Below are 26,533 nucleotides of genomic sequence, written 5' to 3'. Positions count from 1 at the left end.
GCTATCTGTAGGCTCCTTTAAGGTGAAGAGTGAGGAGCCCCTCCCTGCTGGAGTGAAAGCAGTACTCAACAGGAAGTGAAGCTCACACACTTCCGGAATAAAATGGATGCTTGCCCAGAACTTCCTTTGGAGTCAAGTGGTTGCTATTCTCCCCTCTCCTCAGCACCTTAGCCCCGGATGATGTTATAAATAACTATAGAAGCTCACAGTTTCAGGCTAATGGTTTATTTAAATACAGAGGGGAAAACTGAGGAAAGAGGGTTTAGGGTCTGGAGAAGCTGTTGCTAAGAGTGACTGACCAGTGTTGGCAATGGACCTAGAAGGTAAGATCAGGCTGAGGGAACCAGCCCCTAAGCCAGAGATAATTTTCACTGCCCTGATGTTATGTGATCCACCAGCTAGACAGATGAAGTTGATAAATTGGTTTAGGGGTGTCTCTGTTGCTAGGCTACTCTAACCTAATTCCTGCCCACTTTCCACCACCCACACCTCCCTTAAACCTCCCAGGGTCCCCAAGGGGAAGTCAAGGGGTAGCTGGGTGTCTAGGTGAGGTCAAGGAAATCAGAACCCCCCGGTTGGTTCAGCAGGGGTATTTATAGTCCCAGCTCAAACTGTCAGGTCTTGGGACTGGCACCTGCTGGGTCAAAGTTCCATTCTCCTAACTGACAGGATTGCCTAGGGTAATTTGCAAATGCAAGAGATCTTGCATAAATCCTGCATTACATGTTACATGTATTTATAAATTTTATAGACATTTATATACATATGATACAATTTTATGCATAGTCTTTAATCCTGGTGTTAATCAAATAGAAAAATCTGTTCATCTTTCTATTTGCCTAAGACCTTATGGGACTTAATAATTATTTACATATATACACTTTGCAATCTTGCAAATTCAGACACTTGCTTATTTACACGAGGTCCTTGCTATACATCAGTTTTGTGCTGTGTTTGTGTCCTTTTATGTTGTGTTGGATGTATTATACTTACCCAATGTTCCATGTTGTCCTTTTGTCTACATTTTGCCTGATGAGGTTCTTTTCTTTCTTGTATGTTATGTACTGTGTTGGATGTATTCCCTAAAGTGTGAAATTAATTTGTGTTATCAATGCACCTGTTTTCCTTCTATCTCTTCTTAAGATGTACAATGTTATATAGTTCAAAGTTTTAGCTGTCCATATCAGCTTGCACAGTTTCTCTTTGAATTGTAGCAGTTTCTTTTTCCTTTTCCTTCTTGATTCTTTCTCTTCTTGCTTCCTCTGTGGTAGTCACAAATTTGTCTGTCATCTTAGATTTGCCTGATGAGATCTCTCCACTCCTGCTCTAGAACATTTTGTGTGGTTTTAATCTTGTTTGTGTGATGTTCTTTTAGTGTATAGCAGTTAGCTTTATTCCTCCCTAACTTAGTTTTCATCTGGATATCCCATTTTTGTGTGAGCTCTCTGCATTTTAGCATTGACACTTTTATAGATGATGGTCTCTAAGTTCCTTGCATTGGCGACCACGAAGGGAGCCCTGGTGTATCCTAGAACTCTTCCTCAGTGTTCTGTCACTCATCCGATCCAAACATTCCAAGAGCTCCGCTCTTGCAAACCTATCCTTACACATTGTATCTACTGGTCTACTCAGCTCCACAAGGAATGAGATGATCAATATCAATATCAATGAATTTAAAAAAGAAGATGATTCATTGAAATCATCACATTTGCCTTGTCAAATAGATTACACATAAAACAGATACATTTACAAATAAACAAATAAACAACATCAAAAGACCTCAGGGTTCTAATTCATGAAGTGATCAATTGTGGCATAAGAGGCCCAATAGTGAAGAACACCTCCTACTTCTCAGCAGAAGTAGTGGACCGTAGGCACATAGTATTTATCACAGTCTGTAAGTTGATTTAATGTTGCTTAATTATTATTTTACTATTACAAAGAAAGGTTTTTAAAGGAGGAGAGAATTTGGCATTATTTGGAAAATGTAATGTTGTAAAATAGAGCAACAGCAAAGAATTTTTAAAACAAAAAATAGGTCAAACTTTTGTACCTTGCCAAATACAATAAAATGAATATATTTTTTGTAATGATTAAGGATTATCCTTTTTATATCAATTTTTGTATTCTGTCATAATTATATCTTCAGGCACTAGTGAAAAGCACAAATTTATTTAGCCCTATATTAAATGATCCTAAACTTCTATGCTTTTAAAATAATTTTGTGTGTATTTTAAGAATTTCTATAATTAGACTGTATCTTGTCACTTCCTGTTGTAATTATCATGTCTATGCTTTTAATGACCCAAGTCTCCTCATAATGACCAACATATTTCCCTGTCCCCTATATCCTTCTAGATCAAGGATTCTTAACCTGGAGTCCAAGGACCATCTGGGGATGGACAGATTTCAGGAGGCCTGCTAATTTGGATAGGGGAAAAAAATTACATCTGCATTTTCAGTAACCTCTCATTAAAATTTTGCATTTCCTTCAATTATTTAAAAGCCTTTTTTTTCTGAAAAAGAGTCCATAAGCTTCACAGACTGCCCCAGGGGTCCAGGTCACTAAAAAAGGCTAAAAGCCTCTGCTCTAAAGCCATGACTGGGACCACTGAATCCCTTAAGTGGCACGTACTGAACCAAAGGTAACAGAGATGAATATCATCATGTGAGTTCCACTTCAACTTTTTATCTCAGTTCTAGTAATTAGGTTTTTGCCAATCTTTCCAGAATTGGAACTTCCTACCTAAATCATATTATTTAGGCTAAGTCATCACTATTTGCTGCCAGATCCCCCAGATATTAATTGCTTACCTTTCCAGACCAAACATCTTTCTTCATGTTACTTCATGCTGTCACAGCTGACCTGTTGTCACCCTTACCACTGTCTACCATAGAACTTTCTGCCCAACTACCCTGATACCATGTTCTTTCTCTGTTTTTATATTTACTTGTTACTGACTTCTGAACCTCTCTGTTATTATCATACTTCCTAGATGTCTATCTCATTATTATACTGTTATAATCCCTTGACCTCTACCTACCTCTTCAGACATCTTTCTGTCATCCATTGGAGGGACAATTTGGGATCATACTACCAGTGTGTCTAGTTTCCAGAATTTTGCTGACCCAGGTTTGGCACATCCATTGATGACCATGTTAATGATAGTTCGATTCTAATTTGTTTATAATAACCTGTTGTGGGTAGGAAAAATAATCAAGCTTGTTAGACTTATACCTACTAAATTGTGTATACCTTTTGATTCAGAAATACTACTTGTTGTTCAAGACCTAAACACAGAAGGATCAAAGAAAGAGGGAAAAGCACCTATATGTAAAAATATATTTATAGCAGCTCTTTTTCTAACAGCAAAGACCTGAAAACTAGAGGGGGTGCCCATCAACTAGGGAATGGCTGAATACATTATAGTATATGGAATTCTATTGTGCCATAAGGGATGACTAAAGAGACAGTTTCAGATACTTCAGAAGAATTACACAAACTGAAGCTGAGTGAAATGGGCAGAACTAGGGGAATAACTTATACAATAATCCTAAAAGACTCAGGAATCCTAAAAGACAATTCCAGAGGATCAATGATAGAGAGTGCTACCCACTTCCCATGGTTTCAATTATCATCTCTAGATAACTCTCAGATCCACTTTACTAGCCCAAATCTCTATCTTAACCTCTCACATCTCCAGCTGCCTGTTGGAAATGTGAGAATTAAAATTAATATCCAAAATACTCCAAGTATTATATTTATAAAGTTTATTAATACTAACTTGAAGCAAAGGAAAATAAAAACTAGAGAGTTCACCCAGCCGCATGGGGAAAAAAGAGAGAGAGCAAGAGGCAGAGTTACCCACAACTACATAAAAACAATGTAAGCACACAACTTGGGGATGAAAGGAAAAGGATTCTGGGTAATGAAAAAAGAATTCTGGGAGATGGAGTCCAAAGGTTCAAGATTTCTAATTAATACAGATATCTCAAACTAGATGCCCCATAAACATCTTAAGATGTCCAAAATGCATTGCTGGGTTTGTACCCCAAAAAGATAATAGGGGAAAAGACTTGTACAAAAATATTCATAGCTGCACTCTTTGTGGTGGCAAAAAATTGGAAAACAAGGAGGTGTCCCTCTATTGGGGAATGGCTGAACAAATTGTGGTATCTGATGGTGATGGAATACTATTGTGCTATAAGGAATGATGAACTGGATTTCTATGTGAACTGGAAAGACCTCCAGGAACTGATATAGAGCGAAAGGAGCAGAATCAGGAGAACATTGTACACAGAGACTAATACACTTTGGGACAATCAAATGTAAGTGACTTTTCTACTAGCAGCAATGCAATCTAGACGGACTTATGAGAAAGAGCGCTATCCACATCCAGAGAAAGAACTGTGGGAGCAGAAACACAGAAGAAAAACATAGGATCAATCATGTAATTCAGTGGGGATATGATTAGGATTTTGATGTTAAAAGATCACTCTACTGCAAATATGAGTAACATGGTAATAGGTTTTGAACAATGATCCATGTATAACCCAGTGGAATTGCTTGTCAGCTCTGGGAGTGGGGAAGGAAAAGGGGTGGAAATCATGAATCATGTAACCATGGACATGTATTGTGGTCTGACCACAAAAGGGTCATTTTTCTCTCTTAGGCTAACTTTAAGTTTCTCCAGGAAGATTTTCTAAAATACTCAGGGTATAGCTCCAATCTAGATTTCTTCAAATGTAGGTAGTAGGCTCCTATGCAAACCCTCAAGACACCACATACAAATTAGATGCTAGCCAGCCTTCATTTCCTCAGAAATTGCAAAATTCCCAGAGCACTCACACCTGCATGAGATTATTCCCAGTGCTTCATTCTCCCTCTTTTAGTACCTTCCCTCCAAAACTACACCCCATTTACCCTATATATATAAATCTTATATGTACATAGTAGTTTGCATATTGTGCCTGTAACTACTGAATGAAAAATAGACCATCATTTCCTCTCAAAGGGGAACTGAACTGGGGAGTTACTATCAGAAAAAACCCCTGACATTCCAGTGAATCCCAATTTTCCACAAAGAAGGCTGGATTCCAAGATCAAACTGCCTAAGGGACTTAAAATATTTTTCTCCACTCAGAGTTGGAGTTCATGAACATTGTCCTTATGGACATATATGTAACATATGCAAGGACACATACCATGTACCTCTGCTACAAATTGTCATCAAAGAGGGTACTGGCCTGGCCTCCTCACTGGTGAGAGAGAGGGGAGAGAGAGAGACAGAGAGAGACAGAGAGAGAGAAACTCATTTTTACAGACCACAGAGGGGCAATTCAAGTGTCATCTCCTATAAGAAGCCTCTCTCAATTCCTCCCTTTTGCTAGTACCCTATCCCCAAAAGCTTCTTTGTATATGTACTTTGCATTTAATTGTATTGGCATTATTAAAATTCTTTGGAGATTGTATCTTAATTTATAATTATTTGCTAAATAATAAAAAGCAAGCCAGAGAAAGAGAAGGCTCCAGTCATGAGTGGCTGGTCATTCTCTTCCAAGAGCCAGGATCACACATCTCCTCATTCTGGATTCCTAGAAAAAAAGGCCCCCATTTTCTCCTGGCACTCCAATTTATGCTCTTCTTAATATCCCTTTCCCAAGCTTCTCTGATTAGAGCACTCCAACTTCACTATGGATAAGAGAAAAAGGTCTTCTGGACAGATCAGAAGTAGAGACCTTTAGAATAGCTATGCAATCCATATGTCTCTTTTTCTGTACCACACTATCTTAAGAGGCTTGTTTACAGATAAACAAAAAGGTTTGTCTCCACTCTTAATCAGAAATAGGGTGAAGGAAAGAAACTTCTGGTAGCTTCAGTCTTCAGATTAAATTTTTTTTTCCTTTAAAATTCAAAAGTTGTCACACCTATCAGATTGGCTAATATGGTAGTAAAGGAATGTAGTAAGTGTTGGAGGGGATGTGGTAAAATTGGTATTCTAATGCATTGCTGGTGGAGTTGTGAACTAATCCATCCATTTTGAAGGACAATTTGGAACAATGCCCAAAGGCTATAAAACTGCGCATAATCTTTGATCCAGTAATACCACTACTGGGTCTGTATCCTAAAGAGGTAATAAAAAAGGGGAAAGGACCTATGTGTACAAAAATGTGTATAGCAGTTCTTTTTGTAGTGGCAAAGAATTGGAAATTGAGGGACATCCATCCATTGGGAATGGCTGAACAAATTGTAGTACATGTTGGTGATAGAATACTGTTGTGCCATAAGAGATGATAAGCAAAATAATTTCAGAAAAAGCTGGAAAGATCTGTAGGAAGTGATGCAGAGTGAAATAAGCAGAATTGGGAGAACACTGTACATAGTAACAGCAATATTGTATGATAATTATCTGTGAAAACTTGGCTACTCTCAGCAGTGCAATGATCTGGGGCAATCCTGAAAGACTTATGATAGGAAATGTCATCATACCTCCAGAGAAAGAACTGTTAGAATCATCTTTCACATCAGTGTATTTATGATTTTATATTGGGGTTTGGGTTATGTATGAGTTTGCTCTTACAACAGTGACCAATATGGAAGTGTGCTTTGCATGACAATAAAAAGAAAAATTTAAAAATAAAATAAAATAAAATTCAAAGGTTGTCTTGAGATACCAGAAAGTGTTTTGCACAGTGTTTATATAGCTTCCCCCAAATGGACTCTAAGTTTTCTGAAAGTAAAGATAGTTTAGGGTTTGCCTTTGTTGCCTAGATCATTGAAGGCACTTAATAAATGCTTACAGAATTAGACTGAGTTCTCTGGGTCATATCAGCAAATGTCCCTTTAGTGGGTATGCTCACATTTCAAAGGGAGATAGATGTCTTCAGGTTCCTCCATTTTTTATGTAATGCCAACAGATTAATTGGGGAACTCATCAAATTGATCAGAAACCCTCCAAACAAACCTGTTGCCACATCAAATCAATCAACAAGTATTTATGGGGCCAACATCAACTTTAGACATTTTCCAGGGCTCAAGGAAAAATTTCAACTAGTGAAATAATTGGTCAGAGTTCACATTTATTGGGCCTTAAAGTTTAAACACTTTCCCCACAATAACTATGTGAGATCAACAGCACAAATAGCAGGTCCTCATTTTATAGAAGTTGAAACTGAGGTTCTAAGGGTTTATGTTTCTTGCCTAAGGTTATATAGCTAGTAATTACAGGAGCCAGGAAAACAGTTGTGTTCCAAGATATGTTTGGAGAGACACTACATCAGAGGCCATGTTTGGTCAAGCCAAAGTTCAATGGAAATACCAAATGTTCTTTGGTGTTGAGGCATAAAATAGCCTCAGAGTTTGGTCTATATAATTTTCTCTCAATGTTCTTTTTTTATGAAGGTAGGCACTGAGGGAGATGAAAAGATATGTGCAGTATTTCAAAACCTGTATTTTCACTGATGGAGAGACAGTGTGCACAGTACCTAGAGGGGTAGGTTGAGAATTGCTTCACTTAGCTATGTGACTATGTGCAAGTGTTTGTGTGCCTCAAATTTCCTTCTTTCTAATGAAGACTTGATAGCTTTTAAGGTCCCTTCTAAATCTCAACTTGTGTATAAAGTAGTATCTATGGTATAATTTATGGCAGTTCACAGTTTGACTTTCCTTCAGGGGACAATCTTTATGAGCTGGTTTGATTTTTAAAAAATCATCACATAAAACTCAGTTAAGAGGGATTAACTTTTCTTTATTTAGAGAACTTATATGTCATTCAAGAACCAGGCAGTTGCCAGGTCTTTATTTTTTCCCCTCTTTTTAGGGCTCTATGTTTTTTTAAAAGTTTGATGCCTTTTTTAATACACAAAAATTTCCTGATAAACATTGTCTCCCTCCTTCATCTGCCTTTACAATAAAGAAAAGCAATAAACAAAACCAGCCAAATGCTGCAACAGGGTCTATTCTATCCCCCTCTACCCTCAGAGGAGGAAATTATGTTTTCATTATCTATCTGCTAGAACTAATATTGGTCACTGCAATTAATCTGAGTTCACCTTGGTTTTTAATGTTTTCATTTACATTAATGCAACCATGTATGTTGTTCTTCTGCTCCTACTTTCTTGCTCTACATCAATTCATCCAAGTCTTTCCATGCTTTAATTCTTGCAGCAAAATAATGGTCAATTATATTCATATATAGAAGCACAATTCATTTCACCAACTTTTTTCTAATTGATAGGCACCCTTTTTCCTTACTTTTTTTGCTACCACAGTAAGGGTATCCCTTCTAGCTTGTTAAAATCTGCTGCAGCTTGTGCCCTACAAGCCTAACTTTTAAGAATCCCGACTCAGGTGGATATTAAAATGATAAGAAGGAGTCAGCTTCATGTGGAGAGATTTAAATATAGTGACTATGTCATGTTTTTTTAAAAATTCTATTTGTTAAATACCAAACCATAAGATATACTTCAGCTCTATTATTAGGAAGATAACATATTCATGTGAAACAAAGAACAAGACAATAATCAATTGTGAAGTATTGTAGTACAAGTACAAAAACATTAGAGAATGGCAGAATTAAAGAGAAAAGCCATAGAATCCCAGAATTGGAAGTCTCAGAGTAAAGTGAAAAGAACACTGGATTTAGAGTCAGAAAACCAAGGTTAAATCCTAACTCATTTACTACCTGAGTGACCTCTTATTCTCTAGGCCTGAGTTAATGGAACAGATTAAATTAGTTTAGATCAGATCAGGGGTTTGTGAGCAGAGGATAAATTTCGGCAGGTCTATGAACTTGGATAGGAAAGTCATTACATCTTTATTTCAATATACTTTGTGTCCCTTGTAATTTTCTGTATTTTATTTTATGCATCCGAAGATATGATTCCAAGAGTCATAGAAACTCACGGGCTTCACTAGACTGACTGCAAAGAAGGTAAAAAAATGTTAGGATTAGATGATTCTTATGGTTCCTGATAATGTCATACCATGAGTCTTGAGGTCCAACCTTACTCCTTACCTAAAGGACAAAGAGAGGCATTAAATGATGCCTTACTGGGATGAAAGAGTAGAGATTTTTCTAAAAGGAGGACAGTCTAGCATTTCAGAAAAATGCTTCTGTATGAAGATTTTAAAATTCAACTGAAAAAATATTCATGTGTAAACCCAACATCACAGAATTCTATCCTGGAAGGAAGCCTAAAATTGCCTCTAAGGAAGTGGCTTGTGCCCGTCCAAATGGAAAATAATGCCAACCCTTTTGCCTTACTACCCCATCCCTGAATAGCTGGGATATTTTTTTGGGCTGGAGTTGTTATAGTTTACATCCTTTTTGAGACTTCAGGTTTCCTGTTGGACAGAGTTTATTTTTCATATGAATTATTTCTCCTTAGTGCAGTTTCTGTCATTGAAACTGACAGAAAACTGAAGTGAGTTTATTTTAGGAGGGTTCTACGAGGATGTAGTAGGTTTCTAATAGGTAGAAAGGAACAAGAAAGGAAATATGTGGCAAGTATTAATCAACAAATGTTTAAGTATATATTAAGTGCCTATTATGTACCACAAACTGTGTTAAGCATTGGGAAGACAAAGGAGGACAAAAAGAAAAAACTACTTTCATGGTGCAACAGAATAGATTCAAAATAAATACGAGGCAGTTTAGGAAAGGAGAGACCTAACAATCTGGGAGATCAAGAAAGGCTTCAAATAGAAGTTAATACTTGATCTGAGTCTTTTTTTTAAAAAACATCCTTACTTTCTTTCTTAGCATTGAGACTGAATTCCTATGCAGATCAATAAAGGCTAGGCAACTGGAGTAAAGTGACTTGCCCAGGTCACAGCTAGAAAGTATCTGAGGCCTATGAGTCTATGAGGTAGTGATATGGAGGAAATACAAATAGATAAGAGCAATGGAAGGTTAGGAACATGAAGGTCTGTTTGGTTAGACTGTAGAGTACAGAAAGAGGAATAATGTACAATGCTTAAAAGGTAAGAAGGAACCAGATTGTAAAGGGTTTTAAAAGTCAAAAGGGAAATTCAAAATTCAAAATTCAAAAGTGAGACATGGAAATTTACTGAATAGGAGAATAACATGGTAAAACCTATGCTTAAGGAAAATCATGCCTATTCTCTTCTCAATTGTGACTGTAGAGGATACAAAGAAAATGATGAATTAGACCTTCTTAAGGAATTTAAAGCTCTGGCTAGGGAGACAACATATACACACATGAAAAATTAATTGGCACTAAAAGTCAATAGAAAGAATGCTGGACAGGTGATCAGTAGGTCCAAGTTCTAGAGGTAATTTTATGTCGATTGAAAGAATATTTTAAGTCACACTCTGGTCCTGTGTTTTTATTTACAAAATGAAGGGATGAAGCTATGTGAACTCTGAAGTCCTATTCAATTCACAAATTCTGATTCTAAATACAAGAACATATAAAGATAGGATTTGATTGGGTGAACTGATAAGTCACATCCATATCACTTAAATCATAAAATATTATACCTAGATACTTTAACTATGTGAGAATATTCCTTTATTGAATAACTCGATCATAGGACTTAGAGAAGAGCCTTGATCAACTGGAATGACTTTGTGATGTGATTCAGCTTGACTTAGATAAATCTTAGTTACATTCCTTAGACAGTTTAGAAATTATCAAGCCAGTTTGGGCCTGAGAGATTTGACCAAGCAAAGATGGTAGAACATTCCAGTTAATGCCCCAACAAGGATTCACTTTGGGGAAGGGAAGAACAAGAGAAGCTAAACTTTGAGCCTTGGCCTCAGTGTGATCCCAAATCTCCCACTGCCTGGAGGAGCCACACAAATTGAGAAGAGACCAAAGGATTTGATTATTTTTTTCTTAGTGTCCTTGCATTGCCTCTACGTCAGCTGACTGCACTATTTGCATTGGAACCAAGGACAAATTAGATATAGATTTAAGGTTCTACAAATAGCCTAGCAGAAAGGCTCAATCATCCCTAAAGGGAATGTGTAGAGGACCTTTAAAAATGTTTTTATGAGAATAAAATAATCATTTTCCTTCTAATTTTATAGATGAGGAAATTGAGACAAACAGGATTAATGACTTGCCCAGGTTCACACACTAGGAAGTATCTGAGGCTGGATTTGAATTTTGGAAAATGAGACTTCCTGATTCTAAACCTGGTGCTCTATCTTCTGCACTACCCAGCTACCCCTAGAGGACTCTAACAAAAGGGCTTCCAAGAGCTGGGAGTTACCTCTTTGCTATATATGCTCTCTAAGCTTGAGCCCACCTTCCACTGTATGTATTGGTAGAAGAGTGTATCACAGAATTCTGGGTAGATATTTTGTACCATTTGTATCACCATAATAAAATATTCCCTTGTAAAAGTTAATAAAGTCTGGTGGCCAATTGATATTAACCGATAATAAGTGGGAGGGTTGGCTCAGAAAGGGAAGAATAGCCATATTCATTGGGGTATAGAACTCTAAGTTATGCTATAATAAGGGAATAAGAAAAGGGGTGGTGGGAAGGGGAGTAATATAAGGGAGGGGGAAGGGGAAGAGTGACTAAAAGCAAAACACTGGTAGGGAGGGAAAAAGTGAAAGGAGAAAGGGCAAGATTAAAAGAAGAAATTAATGTGAAGGAGAATATGCAGATGGTAATCATAACTATGAATGTAAATGGAATGAACTCACCCATAAAATGGAAACAAATAGCAGAATGTATTAAAAACCAGAATCTTACCATATGTTGTCTGCAAGAAACACATCTGAGGCAAGTAGATACACACAGAGTAAAGGTAAGAGGCTGGAGCAGAATCTTTTGGGTTTCAACTGAGACAAAAAGCAGGAATTGCAATCATGATCTCAGACAAAGCTAAAGCAAAAATAGATCTGATTAAAAGAGATAAGGAAGGTAATTACATCTTGATTAAAGGTAGTAGAGACAATGAAGAAATATCAGTACTTAATATATATCCACCAAGTGGTACAGCACCCAGATTTTTAAAGAAGAAACTAAAGGAGTTTAAGGAAGAAGTAGATAGTAAAACTATATTAGTGGGGGACCTCAACTTTCCCTTATCAGAACCAGATAAATCTAACCAAAGATAAATGGGAGGAAGCAGGTAAACAATTGGCAGTTCCTGAGCTAAAACTTTGGACCTCTTCCCTCCCCCCAGCCTCTAAGGGATATCTGAGAGATATATCCTTGCTTAGGACCTGACCTGTCAATGAGAGTGGAAATTGGGATAAGGACTCTTAGTGTCCATTTGTGATATGTGAGTGTCATAGATTAGTCTAGGGCAGTGAAGGACAAACTGGTCTAAGGGGTTCCATCCTCTGCTGGTTTCCAAGTTCAGATCTCCTCTAAGGTAACAGCTCCAGAAGTGTATGTAAGAGACCTTTCAAGGGGTGACTTTTAGAGCCCACACTTAACCAAAGTTCTTCTAAAGCAACCTCAATAGCCCCCTTAGTCCTCTGACACTTCCAAAATTACCTCTGAGAAGAGCTATGTTTGTTTTGCAGAGTACTTGTTCAGTCTCAAATATCATTCTGGCTTTCATCCTATCTGCAGGATTTGACAGGAATAGGGATAGAGATGGGCCATAGGCCTAGGATTTCATGGCATAGGGGATTTCTAAAATTCCTTCCATTAATGCTAGTTGCCTAAAACACTGAGAGGGTCAAGATGGACTTCTTTTTTGCTTTTATTTCTTTGTATCAACAGTTTTAAACCCTGTGCCCAAGTCCTAGTTTCCTTCCTTTCTACAACAGTCCCACAGTCAGTATATACTACTGATGGGACTTGAAGCCAGGAGGCCAGCTTTACCATATGAGAGGGGAATGGAACTTAATCCCTTTACCTTTCATCACCTTGCTTGTTTTATGGCTTATATACCTGCCTCAAGGATGCACTGGCTCCCCTGCTCCTTTACCAAGTATAGATTGCAATTTCCCCTTGAGATCAGGCTTTGGTTTGACATTTTCCAACTAAGTCAGTGAAAAGTATAATCCTTATAAGAACCTATTATAGTCAGATTTCTTGCTCATGCTTCCATTTTGGGAAGGATTCATTTTCAGCAGCAATTTTTCCAGTGTGGGCCCCAGTTGCTGTGGTTTTGTCATTTAAAGGATTTGGCTTATTGTACTTAAGAATGATAAACTGTGAGGCAATGAAAGATGACTGGGTCTCAAGAGTCAACAGCTTTGGGTCCAAATCTGGTCTCTAGCAATTATCAGTTGTGTAATCAGTTACTTCGTAGCTCTTACTATCTATTTAATGGGGTATAAAAATAGCTAACAGCTAATATGTGTTTAGCATTTTAAGGTTAACAAAATCCTTTACCCCTCTTAAGCCATTTGGTCCTCACAATACCCCTGTGAGGCTTATGTGCTATTGATTCCCATTTTTCAAATGAGGAAACTTGGGCTGTGAGAGATTAACTGACTTTCCATCAAGTCACACAGCTAGTAATTTAAAACAAACAACAAGCAATCCTTACCTTCCATCTTAGAATAAATATTTCTTTCAAGGCAGAAGATCCCTAAGGGCTAGGCAAAGGGGGTTAAGTGACTTGCTCAAGGTCATGTTGCTAAGAAGTGTCTGAGGCCAATTTGAACCCAGGACCTCCAGTCTCTAAGCCTGGCTTTCTGTCCACTAAGCCACCTAGCTGCCCCTAGGTAACTGATATTTGAGGCAGTACCTGAACTCATGTCTTTCTGCCTCCAAGTCCAGAACTCTAAGCACTATTAACAGGAAAGTTAGTATTTAATTAACTCTAAGGTTTGCGAAACATTTACACAAATTATCTAGTTTGGTTGTCTCAACAAAGGGGGTGAGGATTAAGTGTCATTATCATTCTCATTTTACAGACCAGCAAACTGAGGCCGAGGGAGATGCGATTCCCCCAGCTCCAAACAGAGAGTGAGGCCGCCTGTGGTATCCACAAAAAGAAATAAATATGCCTATATTAAGCCTAGTGGACAAAATCCCTTTGCCGAAAAAGCGCCACAGAAGCCCTGGCTGCGTGAGCTCGGGCCAAGCCTCATGTCCCATTTCCCACGGGTTCCTCTCCAGGGTCCCTGCAGGGAAACTGCTAGCAGAGGATTACAGACAGGAGGTAACCACGTGCTGGGACCGCAGCGGGGAGGGTTGGGCACGCGCTCAGGCTCCGGCGCATGCGCCACGTGGCCAGGGGCGGAGCGACGCGTGGCGGCCCGCTTCGGGCCAGGCGGCAGCAGCCATTAATAGAACCAACGAGCAGCTCCTCCCCCTCTCCATCCCCGCCCCCAGCCGCGCTGGATTCAGGAGCTTACGCTATGGCGGGAGAGAGTGTCAGGGGACCTAAAGAAGGTGCCTGCCATCAGAGACCTCTGCTCCCGCGGCGGCACCTATCTCGCGGCCGTACCTGAGGACGCGGGGCCGCAGCGGTGGGAAAAGGCGGGAAGGCGAAGCTTGAGGAGAAGAGGGCGGGGCCTTCCCTTCAACTCCGCCCGGCCCTTCACATCCTCCCGTACCCCAGAGCGCATGTCTCTGCTACTCTTTTCCTCGCCTGAAAGTCAGTGCGCATGCCTCATCCATTCTCTTTCTCCTCCCTCCTGAATGTCAATGCGCATGCTCTATTTTCCCCCTCCTCCCAGCTGAATGTCTTTCATTGCGCATGTCCTCCAACTCTCCCACGCCTCTTCCGACCCCCAAGCGCATGCTCCACATGCTCCTCTCCTTCCTAACCCTGACTCCCGGCAGAACTCTGAGGCCCCGCCTATTCCTCTCCCGCCGGCGCCAGCTCGGACTCTCCCTACCTCCATCCCGCTCAACGGCCCTGCCTCCTTCCTAGCCCCGCCCCCGGTTAACTCCAAAGTGTTTCTGGCTATAGCTTGTTTTTTTTTCCTGTTATTTGCGGGCTGTCTCCGCCTTTAGACTGCGAGCTCCTCGAGGGGAGGGCCTGTCTTTGGTTTTTCTCCGTGTCCCCTGCGTTTAGCACTGGACCTGGCCCACATCAGGTGCTGAAAGAATGTCTGTCGATCGACTCCCTGGCCCAGTTCTAAGCGCTGAAAATACCAAGAAAGGCCAAAGACAGCCCTTGCCCTGGAGAGCTCACAGCCCAAAGGGGAAGGACAGCTTGCAAATTGATATATACAAAGCAACTTACAAACGGAAATAATAGGAGATAATTAACAGGGGAAAGCTTCCTGTAGAAGGTGGGATTTAGCCAGGAGAGCCAATCAAGCAAGAGCCAGAAAAAGGGGCAAAGGTGTCTCTCCTTTCTCAGGAGCTTACAGTCTAAAGGGGGAGACATCGCGCGAACCTGTATGCAAAAGCAAGCTATATACAGAATTAATAGATCATTAACAGAGGGAAGACACTGTAATTAAGAGGGATTGTGGAGGAGAGAGAGCTTTCCACGAGTGAGGGACAGCCAGATAATGGAGTGTCCTGTTATTGGAACAGCCCAGGGTCACCAAACCCAAGAGGATGTGTTGGGGAGGCAGGAGGCAGAGATGAACAGGGGCAGAATTCCAAATATGATGGACAACCAGTGAAAATGCCTGGAGTATGAAAATGGAATGCCTTGGAGGAAAAGCCAGGAAGCTGCTGTCCTCGGGTCGAAAAGTACATGAAGGCAGTAAGGTGTAAGATTACTGCAAGAAGGGGGCACAGGCTCTGAAGGTCCTTGAACCCCAAAATCAGGATGTTTGTGTCAGTCGCGGAGGTGATGGGGAGTTCCAATGGAGTTGATTGAGCAGTGGAGTGGCGCAGTCAGCTGTACCCTTTGGCAAGGGGAGTGGAGGATGGCAGGTGAAGGTCCAGGTAGGAGATGAAACAGTCGCCCCCTCCCCCTACTGACTAGCCCCTCCCCCGGTCTCGTGCAGCCGTTAGGACCCCTCCTTCCCTCTCTCGGCCACCCGCTGCCACTACGTGTGCCCGTCTCCGGTCGGGCCCTGGAAGCCTCAGGGTTGGCTGGGGGATGCCAGGGCCCGCACTGCGCCTCCTCCTTCTGGTCCTGAATTTGGCTGTGGCAGTGCCGACTTCGAAACTAAATCCGGAGGAGCCCAAGCCTGAGCCAGTGGCCGCATCAGGTGGGGCTCTGGGGCTTCCCGCCAGACCCTTGGTCCCTTCTCGGACCTGGGGTCCCTCAGGTCACTAAGCCCCTGCCACCCTGAGCCAGCTAGGGAGGACCCAGCTGATGCAGAGCTGGAAAGGCTTAGGTACCTGATTGCACAGAGGGGGAAACTGAAGCCCTCAGGCCTGATTGGGATTGGTGGTCTCCAAGGGAGAAGGGATGTGAGGCTCTGAACACAGAGGGAGTTAGTAGCTGGGCCACCCTAATTGTGACCTTGGGCAAGTAGTCACCTCAGGGTCCTCTGTCAAACTGAGGGGGGCGTGGTTCTTTCTGACTGTAAATCCCTCACAGGTCCTCAGTTTCTTACTCTGTATGGATAGTGTTGCCTCTAGAGTCCCTTTCAGCTGACTCAAAATTACACAGAATGATTGGAACCCAAGCCTGTGCCTTCTGATCCAGTCTCTTCCCAATTTACTTGAGGAGGGTAACCAGTAATACAGGAACAGGTTTACCAGGAGATGAAGGCAGGGCTGGAAGAGGGTCTGCCCAGCCTGCCTATCTAGACTCTAGAGGACTGCCTTTTAATTCCCAAGGCTCTGTGCCTCAGCTTCCCTATCTAAAAAAGGAAGAGAGAGAATGAGAGGGAAATGAGACCCTGAAGGGAGCCTGATGCCAATGACAGCAGCTGAGAAATGGAGTGCCTTAGGAGGAAGGACAAAGCAGGGGCTGGGTGATCCCAGAGGAGAAAAGGATTCCATTCTGGTGGAGAGTCAGAGGCATTGACCTTGGAGGTCATACAATAAGTCTAGCCTCCACATGAGGGCTCAGACAGCAAAGGCAAGCTTTGAACTCCAATTCTAGGATTACAAACCCTGCTCCTCTTTCTGCTCCATCAATAATACAGGCTATAGCATTAGAATGAGTAGATTTGGACCTACTCTTCCAACACAAGGGCACTCAAGCAGGTCAGGGTCCTAGAACAAGGTTACATTATCTTCTCTCATCCCCAGGACATCCCTGAGGGATAGTAGTAGTGTTCCAGGGCTATAACTTGAGCTCACATTCTTGTATTTTCTTCCCAATATGGACTCCAGGTAGTCTATTTACTGTGTTATTGACCCAGTGATTAGCACCTCAGTTAACATTGTCATTTAACATCAATTAGCTTTTCCAAAGATTCATTTTCTATCAATGAGTAAGCATTTATTAAGCATCTACTATGTGCCAGGCACTGGGCTAAGACTAGACAAGAAATAGTTTCCTGCTCTCAAGGTACTCACAGACCAATAGGAGTAACAACATGCAAATAACTATGTATAAACAAGATGGGCAAGGTCTCAGAGGGAAAGCACTAAGATTAATAAGGAAGATGGAGAGAAAAGACAGAGTGAGAACCAATATAGTATTTACATCACTTCTTACCTCAACCAGGGAGTACACAGACTGCTTCACCCTCTCAATGCCCAGGGAGAGGGGACCCCAACTTAAATCAGCTGATTCAGAAGTTTGCCCCACCAAGTTCACTGAATGGGACATAGTCACTGTCAGTCAAAAGGCATCAAAGTACTTAATATATATCAGTCTGTTATGTACTGAGATTTGCCAAATGTTTGGATATTGAGGTATGGGAAAGAGAAAAATCATTAATAAGTGAATGCATATTGTATCAATGTGGAAATTGGAATGGCATTAAAAAATCGCTGGGGCAGTAGATAGAGTCAGGTCTGGGCCTGGGTTCAAATATGGCCTCACAATACAATGTTCCAGGTCAATTCTAAGGGACTTAGGACAAAGAATGCTATCCACCTCCATAGAAAGAACTTTTGGAATCAGAATGCAGATAAAAACATAGGATTTTTCAAATTTTTATTTGGGTTTATGTTTTAGGGTTTTGGTTTTAAAAGATTATTCACAAAAATTAACAACATGGAAATCTGTTTTGCATGATAATACATGTAAAACCCAGATTGAAGTTTAATCATATAACTTGGGAAAACTTGTGTGGAAATTTGTTACATGTAATTGGTAAAAAAATAAAAATACCAAAAAAAAAAAAACTGGCCTCAGATACTTCCCAGCTATGTGACCCTGGGTAAGTCACTTAACGCAAATTATCTAGCCCTTATGGCTCTTCTGCCTTGGAACCAATACTCTATCAATTCTAAGACAGAAGGTATGGATTTTTTTTAATTACTGAATGGTCAGTCATTTAATAAACATATCAAGCACTCGGGTATTATAAGCTAGGCACTGTACTGAGCTCTGGGGATACAAAGAAAGACAAAAACAGCCCCTGCCCTCAAGGAGTTCCCAGAATAATGTGATAGGGAAATATGTAAATAATTTTATCCAGACAAACTAGACCCATAGTAGCAGAAGGGATTTCAGAAGGTTGGGGAGTGAAGGCCACATGTCTGGGTAAGGCTTCCTGAAGAAGATGGGATTTTAGGTGAGATATGAAGGATCTAGAGAAGCCAGAAGGTAAATAGGAGAGGACAGAGGCACAGGGGATAACACTTGGAAGAAGGACATGGAAGGGCCCATTTGAGTCATCACCACAAGGCCAGTGTCTCAGGAACCCTGAGTGAGAGCAGAGGAAGGTGTCAGAAGACTGGAAAGGTTGGAAAAGCTTTAAAAACAAACAGAGAGTCACTGATTTGATGCTGGAGGTTCTAGGGAACCACTAACATTTATTGAGCACATGAATGAGCCAATCAGACCTGCATTTAAGGGAATATTGAAGGCTATTCTAGTGGTCAAGGCCCAAGTTGATAAGGTGTGGCAGGGTCACTAGAAGATGTCTATGAAAAAGGAAAATAACAGGAAGGTAGAAACAAGATTGAATGTGTGGATTTTTTTTTAAAACCTCATCTTCCATCTTAGAATCAATACTGGTTATTGGTTCTAATGCAGAAGAGCAGTAAGAACTGGGCAATGGGAGTTTAAGTGACTTGTCCAGGGTCTAGGAAGTGTCTGAGGGCAGATTTGAACCCAGGACCTCCCATCTCTAGTCCTGGCTCTCTATCCACTGAGCAACCCAGCTGGCCCCTGTGGAATAATTTCAAATGAGGAATTGAAGGTGCCTCTGGGATTGGGAGCCAGATCTCTGAGAGTATGGTGATGCTCTTGAATGTCACTGGGAAGTTGGGAATAGAAAAGGGTTTGTAGGGGAAGGGTAATGACTGTAAAGGATACAAGGTCTTGATTCACTGCTGGGCTGGATCTCCCAGGTTATTAGAGATTGTAATGATGCCTCACCTGGCTCAGCTACTGGCAAATTCTGTTTTTCTCAGGCCCCTAGGGCAGGGGTCGGCAACGTATGGCTCTTTCTGCAGGAGCCATACAGTCAATTTTTTTTCGGGCGCTGTTACAGGAGCGGCACTGTGAGCACTGTACGGCTCTCACGAAATTACATTTTAAAAAATGTGGCGTTTATGGCTCTCACGGCCAAAAAGGTTGCTGACCCCTGCCCTAGGGGGTTTTCTGATCTTTTGAAGCAAGAGCTTGAAAACCATATTTAAACAAAATAATAATAGTTGGCATGTATATAGTGCTATAGGGGCAGCCAGATGGCTTAATGGATAGAACACTGGGCTTAGAATCAAGGAGACTCACCTTCATAAATTTGAATCCAGCCTCAGATATTTACTAACCATGTGGCCCTGGGCAAGTCATTTTAATTCTGTCTGCCTCAGTGTCCTCATCTATAAAATGAGCTAGAGAAAGAAATGGAGATTACTTCAGTACATGAAAACCCCAAATAGTGCTTTAAAGTTTGCAAAGAGTGTTTACAATATCTCTTTTGATCCTTATAACAACTTTGGTAGATCAATGCAATTCTTATCCCTATTTCACAGATAAGGAAACTGAGGCAGCAGTTGAGTGACTCGCACTGAGTCACATTAGCACTAAGTGTCTGAAGTCAGATTTGAGCTCCAGTTGTAACTCTAGGTCCAAGAGCTACCCAGCTGCTTCCAATCTCTTCCAATCCAACCTCACACTCTATTACTTAATAGCTTTGCGATCCTGGAGAAAATGTCCAGCCTCAGTTTCCTCATCTACAAAATGGACCTCCCAGGATTGTTGTAAGGGTCAAAAAAGAGAACATGTCAAGGGCTATATAAATGCTAGCTATTATTGCTAGAGGTTAAAGGAATTTGCAATAGAGACTTTCCTAAACTTCAGTTTTAAAAAGAGTCATCTTTTCAAAGTTCTCATCCTAGATAACCAGACTATAGATTTAGGTGAAAGGAAGGGATCTTGGCAAACATCAAATCCAGTCCCCCCCATTTTATGAATTCGGGAGCTGAGTCTGAGAAAGGTAAAATGACTTACCTGAGGACACACAGCGAGTAGGTTTGATTTGATTTGAATTTAGGACTTTCTAACCTCAGCCCAGCACCCAACTGCCCCCAGAAGGTTCACTTGTAAAAAGAGTGTAGCATTTTCAACTATTGCCAGTTCAGTCTTAGTCCACAGAGTAATTTTTGGCAGACCCCAAAGCTACAAGAGAGCTTAGGCCACTTTAAGAGAGACTCAGAAGAACAGAGGCGATGGTGCTCTGCTCAGACCACATCTGAAGCATCCAATTCAGGATCTGGGTGCCAAAGTTTACAAGGAATATTGAAGACACAGATCCCATCTAGGAAAGCAGCCAGGAGGGCAGAAGCATTGCAAACCTCCTGGTATAATTAAGACATGTCAGTTGTTAGTATTCTTATGACTTCTGAGCCCCCTTCCAACTCAGATTCAGATTGGTTTTTTTTTTCTATGAATAATACATTGGTTAGAAAGAGGACTCCCAATGCCAACTTAGAGGGCAGGAATCAGTATGCTGTGTGGGCAGGTAGTAGGGAACCAGGCCCAACAGGAATAGGGTAAACTTGTTGAGGAGTGTAGGATAGAAAATACTGTTTCACTCTTCTCTCTGCTGCAAATTCCTTTAATCACTATGAATAATAGCTAGCATTTATGTAGGTCTTGACATATGTTCTCTTTTTTGGTCCTTAACAACAATCCTGGGAGACAGGTAATGCTATTATCCCCATTTTATAGATGAGGAAACTGAAGCTAGAAGTTTCATCCAGGGTCACATAGCTATTAAGCAAGAGATTGAAAGCTCCTCAAGGACAGGACTGTCATTTGCCTTTTTTAGCACAGTGCCTAGCACACAGGAGGAGCTTAATAAAAGTTTATTGGGTAGAAGTATCTGAGGTGGGATTTGAATTTAGGTCTTCCTGCCTCCATGTCCAGAGCTCTAAGCATTATACCACCTCACTACTCCCTCAACTATCTCATTTATCAGTTCTTATGACCTGCCATAACTATACATTAACCTAAACATAATAAGTGTGCTACAAAGAGCTTAGATTCGAGAACCACTTCTGTCACTTAAGCCCCTGGGCCTCAAGTTTCTTTATCTGCAAAATGAAGGGCTTGGATTAGATGGCTTCTAGGCTATGATCCTCTGAATACTTTATGGTCTGCAAAGCACTTTAAATGCCAATGTTAGCATCCCTATTTTAGAGATGGAAAACTGAGGCTGAGTAAAGTACCATTTAAATATCTGCTATTAACTATTATTACAGGCCAGCCACTCAAGTGCACAAATTACCTCTTTCTCCAAATCAATTGCTTTTTTCTATGATGTCATTAAAATAAAGTAATTAAAAAGATACTCTTTATTGTTGGTTTTTCAGGTCAGCTAAAAGAGGATCAAATCAAATCAGTGATGACCAAGAAAACTTCTTCTGGACAGCTGCTGCTTGAGTCCTCCGAACAGACAAGCTTTCAGAAAGATCATCTAACCTATAAATGCCTTTGGAAGAAAGAAGAGTTTGTGGTTCTTAAAAATGGAAGGGAACTCGAATCTGAAATGAGGACAAGTACCTACAAGAACAAAAAACTCCTTTTTCAAAATATCATCTTAAAATTGCCTCTTCCTCAAGGAAAACAAGCAAACAATGGAGTCAGAAAAGCAGTCCTGGCTCAAAGATGTTTGGGAAGTAAAAAAGTAAGCTCAGCTTTAACAAAAACAAGAGTGTTAGCATTGGCAAGAAAAGGAGAAAGTATAAAGAAACAAAACAATCCAAGGACTGAACTACAAAAGGAATTGGAAAATGCTCAAAATCAGAAAATAGGGGTGTCAACAGAAATCCCCCTCCAGTTTGCCACAGCAGACCTTGACTTGTTGGCCAGAAGATGGTGGTGGCTAAAACGGGCATTTTTAAAAGCATCCCCAAACGTTTTTGCATCAAGAAACAATCAGGAGAACCAAGGAAATAGAGAAAATAATCCCAAGCCACTAAAGAAATATGCCCTCAGCTCTTTAGAAGCAACAAAAACAGTGCAACAGAGTATCAGAATATGGAAACTGTATAATCTGAATGTTGTCTCTAAAGAGCCTTGTAAATCAGTGAATTCAAAAAGAGCCCTAGGAGTAGATGATGAAGAGCCAGAGAAAGATGAGATTATGCTGAAAGTCCTTTGTGGAAGGCTATTGTCTTTAAACATTTCAGCAAATGGTAGCAGTACTTGGAAGGTACAATCAAGAAAAATATTTTTTGGACGTTATACAAAAATAGGTAGAAAAGGTCTTCTGATCTTGCTAACTTCCATGAAAACAAGATCAATGATAATCCAAAAGACCCAAAGAGTTGGAAACAGAGTCATTTTGTCTGTCACAGAATGTGTACACATTAGTAATAGCAGTTCGAGAGAGCCTTGTAGGAAACAGAATAGCACAGATTTAAGAGATATCAGTCAAATTATTTCAAGAAATGGAGGTCAGGAAGCTAAATCATCAACTTCAGAAATTATTCAAGAAAAACTAAAATTCTTATCAGCATTTAAAGCAACATCAAAAGACAAAGAATGCAGGATAAAATTTTGGTCTGTCTATGTAAGGCTACCTTTAAAAACTCATGAAAGAAATGCAAATACATTTCAAAGAAAAACTGACAGGCTGGTATACCAAGACAGAAGTCAGGGAGACCCAAGAATTCTTCATAGAAAACCAGAAGTGGTCCCAGGAGCCCCTTACCTGGATAATGAGGGGAAGACATCTCACTGGATAAGGTTGGAAGAAAGTGGGGGGAAAAATTCATGGAACAAAGCACAACTTCCCTCCACTGGCTTGCTCTATAGTCAGCTTTACACTTCTATTATCAGATCACACTTTAATATTGCAGTTGTGTCACAAAGGAAATTGACTGCCTTTATCAAGACGTTGATGGCACGACTGCCTGGGAAGAGCCAACCAGCTTTTGCCAAGCTGTCTGGCATGTTGACAGTTCTTAAAGCTGCCATATCTCCTAAATCTTCTTTTCATTTGGAATCACAAGAGGCCAACTCCATGTTTCCCAGTGTTCTCGTGGAGGATTTAAGATTAAGAAGCAAAAAATCCATTGAACCTGATAAACATAATGTGACTGTGACCAACCATTACCGGAAACTCCTTCATGCCAATGACCATTTGCCATCTGACTTACTCTCTTTCCCTGGGTTTGCTCCTTCAAGTGAGCTAAACAAGAGACAGAAACGCGATGCTAAAGGGGAAACTGAGATGGTCGCAGTTCCTGTAGGTGAGCCCCCCATCCTACATGTACAGTATGAGCTGACATCCTGGGAATGTTAGGAGGGGTGGGAGCAGACATTGTACGATGTAGAGGTTGTGCTCAAGTTCAGCCAGTGTTGATTAACATTCTCTCCAGCAAACGTTTTTCCCCATGGTCAGAGCTACCATGTACAGAGACTGTGCCAAGTGATGGTGTGTGTAAAGTGCAGGTAAGATACAGCTTTGTCTTCATGGAAGTTACAGTTAGAAGTCAGTGAGGTAACTCGGTGGGTAGAGTATCAGGCATGGGAGTCAGGAGGACTTGGTTCCAAATGTGGCCTCAGATACTTCCTAGCTATATGACCCTAGTCGAGTCACTTAACCCCAGTTGCCTAGCCTTTACCTCTCTTCTACCTTGGGACTAATACTCATATTGATTCTAAGGTAGAAAGTAAGGATTTTTTAAAAAGTTACAGTCAGGTGGGTGTCTAGGACACAAAAAATAAATAATAATACATGGTGAATACATTGGAGGACTAAAAAAATTCTACAGGGAACTGGGGTGAAAGTTTAGGGAAGGAGAAAGAATCGTGGAGAGTGTGGAAAATTTAGAAAATCTGATTTTGACATTAAAGAATTGGTAGGAATTCAGTAGTCAGGCAAGGGGAGTATATTCTTGTCATAGAGAAAGGTGTTAACAAAGCTTTAGAAGTGGGCAAGTACAAGGCAAATAGAAGAGTGGCCCAGTCCAGTTTGGAAGAGTGAATGGTGGTGCCACAGATGGAAAGGCTGAAGCAGAGTAGAGAACAGAGAGACTGGAGGGCTGGAGGGCCTCAGTGTTGGTCAATTCAAGTTTGAGTAACTGCATCCAGGCAGAGATGCACTATGGGCAGCTGGAGATCTGGATCTGGTACTCAGAAGTCAGGGCCATATATACATATATATGTATGCACAACTATATATACATATATAATCATTACATATTATATAAGCTAGACTCAGCCTCCCTTTCCAATATGATTTCAAATGACTTTCTAACATATTAATATGCAACCAAACTCAACTTGTTCCCCAATTTCATTCTATGCCCATTGTGCGGATACAAATCTTTCTTACCTTTGAGGCCACAGTCAGGGAGCACCTGCGTCGTAAAGTCTCTTCTGATTCTCCCAGCTCAAAGTGACTTTTGAATCCTAGTATTTTCCCATATGCTGCTTCGCTTCTCACTTTTTTCTCTTTTGCCCAAATAAAATAAGTTCTTCCTCTATTCTAGGCATACTGCCTAAGCTCCTTGGATACAAAAACAAGTAGGTTCCTGCCCTATTGCTACTATTCTAATTGGGAAAGACAAGCCATAAAGGGGAGTTAAAGGGAAAAGAAAGGATGAGACTAGCAGGAGTATGGAAGGGCAGAAGCAGACCTTGGATGTAGATAGGAAGTGCATGAAATGGATAATGGGCTAGATAAGGTCAATGCTTGCCAATCAGAGCCCAGGCATCTTCATGGTTGGAAGAACAGAGGGAGCATGATACAGAGATGACCATGAAGTATGTGGTGAGGGAGGGAGGGACCAAAGGTTTTGCATCATATTTATTGTTTTAGACAATAAGCTGCTTGAAGGCAGGGGTGCTCACTCTTCATATCCTCAGCCCCCACCCCAGTGTACCTCACTTAGTAGGTACATGATTGAATTGTTGAGTCTGCCCAAAGATGGCTGCTGAAGCCCTGGTGGTAAATAGGTTTCCTTCCCAAGATTCTGTTACTTCTAGGTCTCTCTTGGTCCTCAGAAAGGGTCAGGGAGAGTATGAGTTGCAAGTGAAAAGGACAGAGGAGAAATTGTTAAGCGAGGTAAGAGAACAAGCAGAACAATAAGGTTGCAAGTGAAGGAACCTCAGTGAATATAAAAAATGGGAATAATGTCAGTTAGAGAAAAGAAAGTAGGGATGATAAACTTGCTTTTGAACAGATTTTGAGTTACAGATACCCAGGGAGCTGTCAAAGTTGCTGATGAATTAACTGGTGGAGAATTAACTGGTGGCAGAGAGAGAGGGTCCTGAGCCCAATATGGTTGCTAAGATACGGAGCAGGGAGAGAAGAGGGCCAAACTGAAACTCTCCTCTGGGGCTGAACTCAGAATCCTAGGGTGCAATAGGAGATGGGAGGCAGGATTCCCCTCCACACTTGTGGCCTTCCAGCAGAGGCTGGGTGAGCCCAGGTAGGAAATGGTGCCAAGAAGATTCTTGCTCAAGTATAGGTTAAACTCAGTGGCCTCCAATGCCCTGTTTTGAGTCTATGACTCACCTGAAGGAATGGATCTGTGAGATAAACTTGTCTGGAAGAGGCCTTTCCCAGTCCCCCAGCCACTGGAACCTTCCCCACTAAGGTGACTTTCCATCCATTCTACATAGCTCATGGATGGATTTATTTATGTTGCCTTCCCTGATAAAATGTAAGCTTCTTGAGGTCAAGGACAGTTATTGTCTTTCTTCATATGCTCAATGCCTTCCATAGTGCTTGGCACAGTATCAGGCACATAGCACATGCTTAATAAATGTTTATTGACTAACAGTCACTGTATAAAGACTATATGAAGGTACTGAACATTTTCAGCAACCATTAATAAACTTGATTCTGTCAGAGACCCTGAGTGGTACCTATCCCATCCTGATTTGGGTCTGGTCAGGCTTCTTGGCCTTCCAAGAGGTTGTTTCTTGTGGAGAACCCCCATAGCTTCTAGAGAGGAGGGAGAACAGGCAGCCACGTGGCTCAGTGGACAAAGAGCTGGACCTGAAATAAAAAAGATAAAAAGTTCAAATTTGGCCTCAGACACTTACCAGCCATGTGACCCTGGACAAGTCACTTAACTCTGTTTGCCCCCAGTTTCCTCATCTGTAAAATAGGCTTGAGAAAGAAATAGCGAATCA

At 40.9% G+C, this 26,533-nt stretch overlaps 1 protein-coding gene and 1 pseudogene across 1 annotated transcript; one reads left to right on the top strand and one right to left on the bottom strand.

The window, feature by feature from the left end:
* Positions 1-14,519, bottom strand: part of LOC123245812 — a 56,417-nt pseudogene extending 41,898 nt beyond the window's left edge.
* A 778-nt stretch (positions 14,520-15,297) lies between these two features.
* Positions 15,298-23,690, top strand: LOC123245811. The gene is made up of 3 exons (XM_044674811.1): positions 15,298-15,801; positions 21,754-22,578; positions 23,245-23,690. Exons 1-3 carry the CDS (start codon positions 15,720-15,722, stop codon positions 23,688-23,690), a joined length of 1,353 nt encoding a protein of 450 aa, XP_044530746.1. The 5' UTR covers positions 15,298-15,719.
* The last annotated feature ends 2,843 nt before the right edge of the window (positions 23,691-26,533 follow it).

The sequence above is a fragment of the Gracilinanus agilis genome, chromosome 4, assembly GCF_016433145.1.
Source record: "Gracilinanus agilis isolate LMUSP501 chromosome 4, AgileGrace, whole genome shotgun sequence".
NCBI classification, from domain to species: domain Eukaryota; kingdom Metazoa; phylum Chordata; class Mammalia; order Didelphimorphia; family Didelphidae; genus Gracilinanus; species Gracilinanus agilis.
This window is presented reverse-complemented; position numbering and strand designations above follow the sequence as displayed.

Coding starts and splice junctions, on each gene's coding strand:
- LOC123245811 (XM_044674811.1), top strand. CDS start 15,720: ATGGAGTTGATTGAGCAGTGGAGTGGCGCAGTCAGCTGTACCCTTTGG. Junction 15,802..21,753: donor GATGGCAGGTGAAGGTCCAG/GTAGGAGATGAA, acceptor TTGGTTTTTCAG/GTCAGCTAAAAGAGGATCAA. Junction 22,579..23,244: donor TTTAAACATTTCAGCAAATG/GTAGCAGTACTT, acceptor TTAATATTGCAG/TTGTGTCACAAAGGAAATTG.